Source organism: Scomber scombrus, chromosome 22 (assembly GCF_963691925.1).
Source record: "Scomber scombrus chromosome 22, fScoSco1.1, whole genome shotgun sequence".
In the NCBI taxonomy this organism is placed as follows: domain Eukaryota; kingdom Metazoa; phylum Chordata; class Actinopteri; order Scombriformes; family Scombridae; genus Scomber; species Scomber scombrus.
Genome location: NC_084991.1, coordinates 19,956,002 through 19,965,498, shown reverse-complemented (window position 1 = coordinate 19,965,498; position 9,497 = coordinate 19,956,002). Strand labels below are relative to the sequence as shown.

General features: G+C 38.2%; 1 protein-coding gene across 1 annotated transcript; it reads left to right on the top strand.

Moving 5' to 3' along the window:
- Positions 1-4,870: 4,870 nt before the first annotated feature.
- LOC134004585 (OX-2 membrane glycoprotein-like) lies at positions 4,871-8,436 on the top strand. Its single transcript, XM_062443915.1, has 6 exons — positions 4,871-4,937; positions 6,865-7,203; positions 7,534-7,842; positions 7,922-7,951; positions 8,056-8,152; positions 8,281-8,436. Exons 1-6 carry the CDS (start codon positions 4,883-4,885, stop codon positions 8,333-8,335), a joined length of 885 nt encoding a protein of 294 aa, XP_062299899.1. The 5' UTR covers positions 4,871-4,882; the 3' UTR covers positions 8,336-8,436.
- The last annotated feature ends 1,061 nt before the right edge of the window (positions 8,437-9,497 follow it).

Below are 9,497 nucleotides of genomic sequence, written 5' to 3'. Positions count from 1 at the left end.
ATTAGTTGCATGCATGGCTCAATACAGAGTATGCATAATCAAAGCTTTTCACACAGTCAACACAACAGCAACAGTTATGGACCTGGCTGTGGAAGCATTTGCATGGCTTTTACATAAAAAAGCATTCAACACAAACAACCAAAAAAAAAACTGCAGCCGTGCATCTGCAGCCCAACAAGAAAAACAGTCAAAAATGGAGCCCATTGAAACCTTTCCTGCTGCATTTCTGTGACTTATAACTGTAGAATATGTTCTGCAGAGAGGTACACTATCAACCACAACAACAAAACAACATATATAGAGTAATAAAAGTGTTTTAACTGTATAGACGGCCATAAAAAGAAGCATCATGTTTTGCCTGATGTTGGTGGGTTTTTTTAATCAGTGTGTTCTGATTGACACATGATTCAAATCCAGTGTTGGTGTCCGCTGGAAGGTTTTGTTTTTTTTGTATGAAAATGAACTGCTTGGTGGTCAAGCATTGTGGTGGTAAAGTTGACTGTTGTAAAGGAGTGGACTCAGTATTTAACCATGCGTGTAACCACTCACGAAAAAACAGTAGAGCTGTCGTTCAGAAAATCAAAACTTTCGGCAGCCCCGCTATTTTTGAAAGTACAACAAGATGTTAGCCAAAGAAATAAAAGTCGCCATAACTGATAATATACATATATATATATAAGAATAAATGAAGCTGCACCTCAGTGAAGCTGTGTGTGTGTGTGTGTGTGTGTGTGTGTGTGTGTGTGTGTGTGTGTGTGTGTGTGTGTGTGTGTGTGTGTGTGTGTGTGTGTGTGTGTGTGTGTGTGTGTGTGTGTGTGAGATGAGTGTAGAAAGCCATGTGTGAAGGAGAGAGTGTGTGCAAAGTGGACATGGTGGTGAGGTGGGTGATGTGGCACTGCTCAGGCCTGTGTATGTGTGTGCTTTAGTGTAGCAACACCCTCAGTATAACCCTTCCCTCAACAAATTCCAGCCAGCTTGTCTCTGTCTTCACCAATGTCACACACACACACGCAGGCAGGCAGCCAGACATTGGCGGTTGGACGCTCTGTCAGATTTAGACACATAATTACTGTCCCAGCTTCTGGGAGCTGTGTATATGTGTGTATAAGTTTGTCTCTGTGTCTGTGTGAAGGTGTTTATGTAAGCATGCTGTATGTGTGTTTTACATGAAGTGTGTTTATGACAGTGACTCTGGTACAGCAAAAACAAGAGTGAACATACAGTCCAAAAAGACGGCACACAACTTCTATTGGGACAAAACAGTAAACAGACAAATAGAAAGACAAATATACAGCTTATTCAATATGTCAATATTGAATTTAAAAGTAACCAATCAATCATTTGGTGTGATTTTGAGTATACTTTTATAGCCAGGACTTACTAATGTAATGGGGGAATTTGTGTTAGTGTAGAGTAACTTCTGTTATCCACTGGCACCACCTAGTGGCCAATATATGTAAATTGCAGTAATCACTCGGAGAGGAAATAGGAGATGAGGTGAGGGCACTGAGGGGGAAATGAGATGGTTCAGTGTGGTCCTAGATGACAGATTCTGTAAGCAAAAATACAGTATTATGGTATGTATTCAATTATCCTGTGAATTCACTACAATTACTATTTGTGGCTGAAGTTATGTGGTGAGTACATGATGCTTTTGGTTTGTCTTCATGATTTTTGGCTGATGAATGTCTGAGGACTGAAATATTGATAAAGCGAGTAAAAGTGATGGACAGTGTGCTGGCTGGGTTCTTTGTTTCCTTTCCAAATAATGATGATACTGTAATTAAAAGTGGCATCAGGACATACTGTAGTGTACATACAGTGTGTTCCTGTACTGTAATACATTTTTATATCCAAAATCTAAGACGATATCTAGTCTCACATCACGATATCGATATCATTTCAATATATTACCCAGCCCTAATGCATGGTGTATTGATTTTGGAGGTGCCAAATCAACATTAACAGAGGTCAAACTCTACATTTTTTCTTTATAGTCAACTGCCAAAAATCTGTGAAAAACGGAAGAAGAGAGATGATGGTAGTGATCTAAACCCAAACAAACAAAGTGTTGGCATAAGACGATGTTCAACACTGCAGCTCCCTGTGTTGATCATCTACTCTCTGTCACACACTTTAAACACATTTATGTTCATTATGCCATATAAAAATATATAAACTTCATATTTATATGTAAAAAAAAAACCCATCTGAAGTATGTCTGAGAATTTTTTATCTCATATTACAACCCTCTTAAGTTCTTGTCAGTGTACAATCACGGCCCTATAATGTATTGTCTGCCTTGTAGGTTCAAATATGGTCCAAGTACATTTCAACAAAGACAACTGTTAAAACAGCTTTCTATCCTGGTATATTTGTCATCTTCAAATGTCCTTCTGAACTATTTTCTATTTTGTGACACATAACAGGTCCATGCAGGAGATGTCCATGACCTCTTGACATCACACGTGTCCAAGCCTGTTTCACACGGATGCAACCTGCCAAAAATTGGCAAAAGTCAGCTGAGGAGAAAACACACAATCTATTTTACACTGCATTGTAACTTCTCTATTATATGTGGTACTAATAATGTGTTTATTATCACTATACAGTATTATATCGGTAGTATCAGTTGTGTTAGGGGTTGAAGAAGAGTTTTTTTTTAAATAGAAAAACAAAACGGATATGCTGACTGTCTTTTTTCCCCCTTTTTTTTTACTGCACTTTCATCAGCATACAGGTAATGGCAAAGTGGTTTCAATCCACTTACTTCCATTATCAGTTAAAGCAGACTCCCAGCAACAGGTCTGGTCAGGAGACTCCAGTTTCAGTCTGGACTTGCAGGGACAGCAGGGAAAACATGGCTTTGAGAGGTTCAAACTGCCTGTGATAGCTCCAAGTGAGATTTTTGTTTTCTCCAAGAGCATTTAAGACATATTACACACAATGTAATCAGGGTGTTGTTTGAATATATATTAGCCTACTGGTGCCACATTGTCAACTTTATGCAGCTCAACTTGCAATATTTCATGCTTCTCATTTGCTTCTTATTTTTCTTTGACTTTTGTTCAGTTGCCAAACAAGACTGTGGTAAAAAGGAGGGCAGACAGCTGAAACAGGACAGCCTGCCCACTCCTCTGCCCCCAAATTCAAACTACGACCCAAGCCAGCTGCCGATCAGCAGGACACAAACCTGAAACGCCTGTCCTGAGGCCCACCACAGCACAGAACAGCATCTGCAAACTGCCTGCTATCAAAAACACTCAGTTTAAACGCTCCAGGCCAAAGACAGCAAATCTGCACAAACTGCCTCATGTACTGCCACCAATTTTAGGAGAAATTGAGGAACTTGATAGGAGCTTCAAGTTGCCCCCAGTTGGAATCATGCAGAGGGCTGAGAGTCTCAGAAAGGATAAAGCAAAGAAAAAGAAGAAAGTTCTGGGATGATTTTAATCATCACACTTCTCCCATTATTTCTTGAATAAAAACACAGTTAAATAACTTCATATGTTGTATATTGTATATATAACCTGAGTAAATTAATGTGTCACCATGTAATATACAGATTTAACAGAGCCATGTTCCTCTACTTTTACTGTAGGCCTATATTAATATGAAACTGATAACATGTTTAAGTACACTGTTCTTTATTATTTACTTTGTTGATTCAGCCTGTCTGTCTGTCTGTCTGTCTGTCTGTCTGTCTGTCTGTCTGTCTGTCTGTCTGTCTGTCTATCTATATGTATGTCCTTCATATATCTCTTGAACTATTCATCTGATCGACTCCACATTTGGCAGGTGCATTGCTGGGGAAAAGGGGTAGTGTCGTATTGAATTTGGTGCAGTTTGGACACGCAATACATTTACATACACAGTGAGCTGCTCCACTCTGTGCTCTGCTGACTGACTCTTGCATGTCAGGGAGAAACCAGAGATGAGGCATGACATGAGTCAGAGAAAAGTTGACAACTTTTGTCAAATGTCAAAACAACTGTCAAAAATGTCCTCGGGTCAGAATTACTGTAGCCTACAGTTTATACATGTATTATGGATTTCCAATGACAACCTGCAACAGAAAAATTATATTGTCAAAACTGTAGGCTATTGCTCAAGTGGAAAGTCCTTTTTTTCTAAATATACGCAAGTCTGAAAACCGAATAAGCTTATATTGTTTAAATAAATAATTATTTACTTTTAGTGATTACTTATATAACTACCTACCTGTGGTTATTTTAGGGCTTAAATGTGAAACATCAATATTAAATGCAGTAAATGTGTGCAATTTTAAAATTAGCTGAAAGTGCTAACGATAAAGTTTCATTTTTGGGGCATTTTTAGCTTTTATTGTTAGACGGTCAGTGACAGAGAGCCGGACATGAAACAAGTCGGGGAAGAGAAGTCAGTATGACATGGACACGGTCCCTTTGCGGGTATATTGAGGCATGCAACAACTCAGCGACACGCCCACTCAGCCCGCTCTACAAAACCAAGATGTTGGTTGGTAGCAGGATGTTCCACTATAATAGAGCGGGTGGTTTAAACTTTGCTGAAAGTAGACTCATGAGTATTTACGAAAGTGAAAGTAATTTAATGTTCAAATTTGGGATGTTCCACTATAATAGAGAGGAGGGATCAGTTTATGTGCTGGAATCTGGAAATATAGATTTTTAGAGCAAAAATAATAGCATCTGGTTAAATCAGCATTTTATTCGACATTGAAGTGTGTTTGAATTTTCTTGGCGGATTTATTACTTAACTATATATATTTTTTTATTGACACCTATCTAGTGTAAACACCTGCATTAGTACAGTTCAACTCGCCCAAGTGCAAAAAACCCTCAGTGCTCAGTGGGTTTTAAAGTTTCGCGCACAAGGAGCAGCAATGGACAACCGTGCTATCGTATATTTACTTGTTCTGGTGGTGGGATTTTCAATAGGTAAGAAAAATAAATCCTATATTATAATAATGTAGCCGACGTTACAGTTGGTCATTGTCATTCGTTGTGAGTACGTTAAACCGAAAAATAACTTTTCAGATTTTGTCAATGACTGCTCCGTTACATCTAGAAGAGAGTAGAAAGCAGGGCACAGGATACTCTGCAGAGTAATGTACTATATTCTATACATTTAGTCGTTTATCAGCACAAATAAGACACAGATAGGTCGACCTGTTGAGCTGGTGGTGTTACCACTCCCCCCCCCCCATCTCCAGCTTCCTGTGTCGGGTTGTGCTGCTATGTCATTGCGTCACTTCAAATGACGAATTTGCGGTACACCCAGGGACGTAATTTTGGGGGCTGACACAGGGGACATGTCCCCTGCACTTTTTCAAAAGGCCGTTTTGGTCCCCTGCAGTTTTTACCGTCCAAAATCAATGTTACGCTATGGTAAAAGGAAACACGTCAAGCACTAGGACCAAGCGGGAAAAGGCCACTCAAACTGAAGCCTGTCTCCCTTAGTTTAGATCGCCCACAAGCTCCTCGATTGGCTGCCGTTTCTTGTGTGATTGGCTGTCCCCGCTGTCACTCCATCATCAGGTTGTAAACGGCACCAGGATTTGAACACCGGTCTGCTAGTTGCCAAGGAGTCGCTGTTAATCTGCCACTGTAAATTGGGCGTTTGTTTTGCCTGGGTCACGTTAGAAGGGTTTTAATATCAGAGGTTTCATTTACATTAACGTTTGAATCGGTGTGGTGTATCTGTGTTTGGTAATTAGGCGCAGGCAGCCATGACGTCTAAAAAAAAGAAAAGTGGACATCAGAGACTTCTTTACAAGTCAAAGTGTAAGTTACTCAAAGAAATGAGTTAAACTCATCCTACAACACATTTACTGGCTCCCAATAAAGCAGCATATCCTCATCAATTACAAAGCTCTCAATAATCTTGTAAAGCAGGCAGCGGTCCCCAACCTTTTTTGCGCCACAGACCGGTTTAATGTCAGACAATATTTTCACGGACCGGCCTTTAAGGTGTGGCGGATAAATACAACAAAATAAAATAATACGACCAGCACAAAAACTGTGGTATTTTGTAAATATAATAATAAACGTGAATCCACTGTGTAACTTTATTAGTATCGTCCCCCTGACATGCCCCAAGTCATAAGAGTCCTCTGCCCTCTCTGCCCCTTAACGCTCTCTGGTCGCTATGTTAACGCTTAAATGTGCCTTCAAAATATCCTGGTATTGTCTGTTAATTAATACAGTTTTCTTTTTCTTAAAAATACTTGTGTCCCCCCCACTTCTGAAATGAAAATTTCGTCCTTGGGTACACCGACTCGGTCTGCAGAGTCAATTGACAATTGACAATATTGTCGATTCAGTGCGCAGACTGAGTGACCAAGAACGTTTTTTTTTCGTTCTGATCTTTCAGTTAGACTGGGTGTAGTTTGAGCACCGCCACACGTTGATGGTAATGGCATGAATAGAATGAATGCCAGTATCTTTCTTCTAGTGAATTACTGATGAATAACCTCCTTGTGTGAATCATACCTTCATACAGAAAAATTGAAAACACGCAGCAAAAACAGCATGTTGGAAGTATTTTAGAGCCCCCCCCCCAAATATTTAACAAATCAAGTTTTCAGGGGAGCTCGTGTCTTATTAAAGGGAGCCAAGCCCCAGGAAAATCAGTAGCAACCAGTTTCCCTTTTTGAATTCCGTAAGTTTGTGTTTCATGAATAATTAATTCATAGCCATACTATTCAATCATTTGGAGGCAGCTCATCAAGTTGTGTGTCAGTGTTTGATTAACACACCTTTGGCTGTTACACCTGAACCCCTTACTTTCACCTACAGTAACTACTTACTGAGTTAATTGCTTTTTGACAACATCTATAACCGTCCTTTCATTTCCTCCATGCAGGTCTAACAGCTGTGATACAAACACAGCAGACTGTGGTGGCAAAAGCAGGAGAAGATGTCCTTTTGAGCTGCCGGCTCATGCAGACTAAAGATGTTCTTCAGGTCACCTGGCAGAAACTTCTACCAGAGGGGAAGAAGAATTGTGCCACCTACAGTGATCATTTTGGGGAAACAGTGAACCCTGGTTTTCAGGGGAAAGTGGAGTTTAAAGATGCTGGACTTCAGAACTGCTCCATAGTTATCAGGAAGGCGATGGAGAAGGATGAAGCATGTTATTACTGTTTGTTCAACACGTTTCCTGACGGTTATCTGACAGGAAAAACCTGCCTCCGACTCTATGGTGAGGACTAGACCTTATTTTCATTATTATATTATTATTATTATTATTATTATTATTATTATTATTATTATTAATAAAGACATTTCAATAATCTAATTCTGTATTTCTAGTATTAAACACAACAAATTAATGTATTTTCACACCATAAAATGCAAAAAGTATTGACAGTAAACTAAAACAGCCTGAAAGTGACAGATGCTGCATCACCAGTAGCAGGTGATTCTTTCCAGGCTGAACAAACTAACATACAGACTGGACACACAAGTTTCTGATGTCTATAAGCAATAAATTCATGTTTAACGGTATTTCTTCAATGTTTTGTCTTTGCAGAGCTGTATGAACCCATCCTACAAATCAGAGAATTAAACTCTACTGACGAGACAGTGGTGTCCTGCTCGGCCACAGGTCGTCCTGCTCCCACAGTAACTCTGAATGTCCCACAACAAGACCTCTACTTCTCTAACAGCAGCACAGTCAGTGTCACCAACACCAACGGTACAGTCACCGTCACCACGACAGCTCTGCTGTCTGGTTTCCATGGAAATGACACACAAGTTGGATGTGCGGCAAGACTGCTCTCAGTCCCTGAAATGCAGGTGTTTAAGACGATTCCTGCAGTCAAACGATCGTCTGATGATGGTGAGGATCATTTCCAAAACCACATAGTTAAAGATGGATAATCACTTCATGATTCTGATATTTGGTTTTATTTTTTCAGGTTTTAACGAGAAATCTGGATCTGATAAGAGTAAGTTAACTTTGAAGTTGTCTCAAATCAAAACTCACATTTGATCTGCAGTTGCTTTATGAATGTAATGCTCTATATCACATTTTGTCCTGTTTTTCTCATAGATGTCACTTTGATCGTTGCATTGTCTGTATCAGTGGCCATTGTTTTGGTTGTTGCTATAGTCGTTGCTGTCCTGCTCAAACATAAACATAAGAACAGGTAATTTATCAATAAATTAATAACATTATGACATTAAGAGGATACGCAGAGCTTAAAAAATCTGTATCTACAACACCTAGAAATAAATGATATATAAATGTTTTTAAATCCTTCTGTCTGTCACACAGGGATGCAGATAAGAACAATTTGCCACCAAAATCAATCAAAGACCATCATGAGTAAGACAATTTCATAATTATTCACTTGCACATATTAATTGCTTTTTCAGAAAACTATTAAATGTCTTCTCTCTATTTTGCCATTTAAGTTCCTTCCTGTCTCTGAATCTCCCAAAATAATGTGTTTTGATTCTGATTCTGATATACTTTACTCTCCATGAACCTTTGTGTACTCAGTCAGTTTATTTCTCCACATAACTGTTAAGTGTCTGAGTAATTTCAGTGATAGAAATACATATGACATATTGCAATAATGTGAGTGGAAGTAGGCTCATGTCTTGTTTTTATCTGAAGGTGCCGAACAGCTTTAATGAAGCAGGAGAACAAGCAGACCAGGGAACAAACGCCTGAGAAAGAAAATCCAAAAGAGGAGAAACCAGAGTTACGACCTCCTACAGTTAGAAGACGGTCGTTTTCATACGAAGATAGTCAGACTTGAACAAAGCTGCAGTGAGAGCCGATGTTTGTAAAATGTGCAGTTATTGTAAAATAGTCAAAAGGTGATGTGCAAGAAGAATGTCTGATTTTTTTTATCTCAAGATGAAAAAGGTGAACGTACATAGAGATTTGGGTGTTTGTTTTAAACTATTTTTAAATATATATTTTAATAACATTTTAAACTTATTAACCCTCAAATTGCCACTAATGAAATATGCATTGTATATATTGTATTTTCACTTTATTTTACCTTATGTTTATTAATGTACTTAAGTGTAATTATTATTGTAATTATTTTCTATCTGAACTTACATTCATATTTTTCATATGATTTTTATGTTTTTCTCATGTGAAACACCTGTATATTATTTCCTTTGCCACACCAAAAGCATAATACAGGATACATTCATTGTTAGCATGTGACCAAACTATGAATAGATTATTTTTGACTCTCAAAGTCTCACATCACCACTGTTGAAGCACAATATGTTCACTTTATTTTATCTTATTTCTATTAATGTTATCAAGTTATTTATATTTACCTTCCTTATGTGAGACTGATTTGGTTTTCCTCTTCTTCTACTTTTTTTTTTTTTTTTTTACATGCTTTTAAGCCCTTTTTTAAAACTGTAATTGTAAATATGCCATGTAAATAGTTTGTTGTTGTTATTAAAATAAAAAAGTTATGTTTCAAATGGATCACTTATTTGTCACCAGTGTTAAAATCT

Coding starts and splice junctions, on each gene's coding strand:
- LOC134004585 (XM_062443915.1), top strand. CDS start 4,883: ATGGACAACCGTGCTATCGTATATTTACTTGTTCTGGTGGTGGGATTT. Junction 7,204..7,533: donor AACCTGCCTCCGACTCTATG/GTGAGGACTAGA, acceptor TTGTCTTTGCAG/AGCTGTATGAACCCATCCTA. Junction 8,153..8,280: donor AAACATAAACATAAGAACAG/GTAATTTATCAA, acceptor TCTGTCACACAG/GGATGCAGATAAGAACAATT.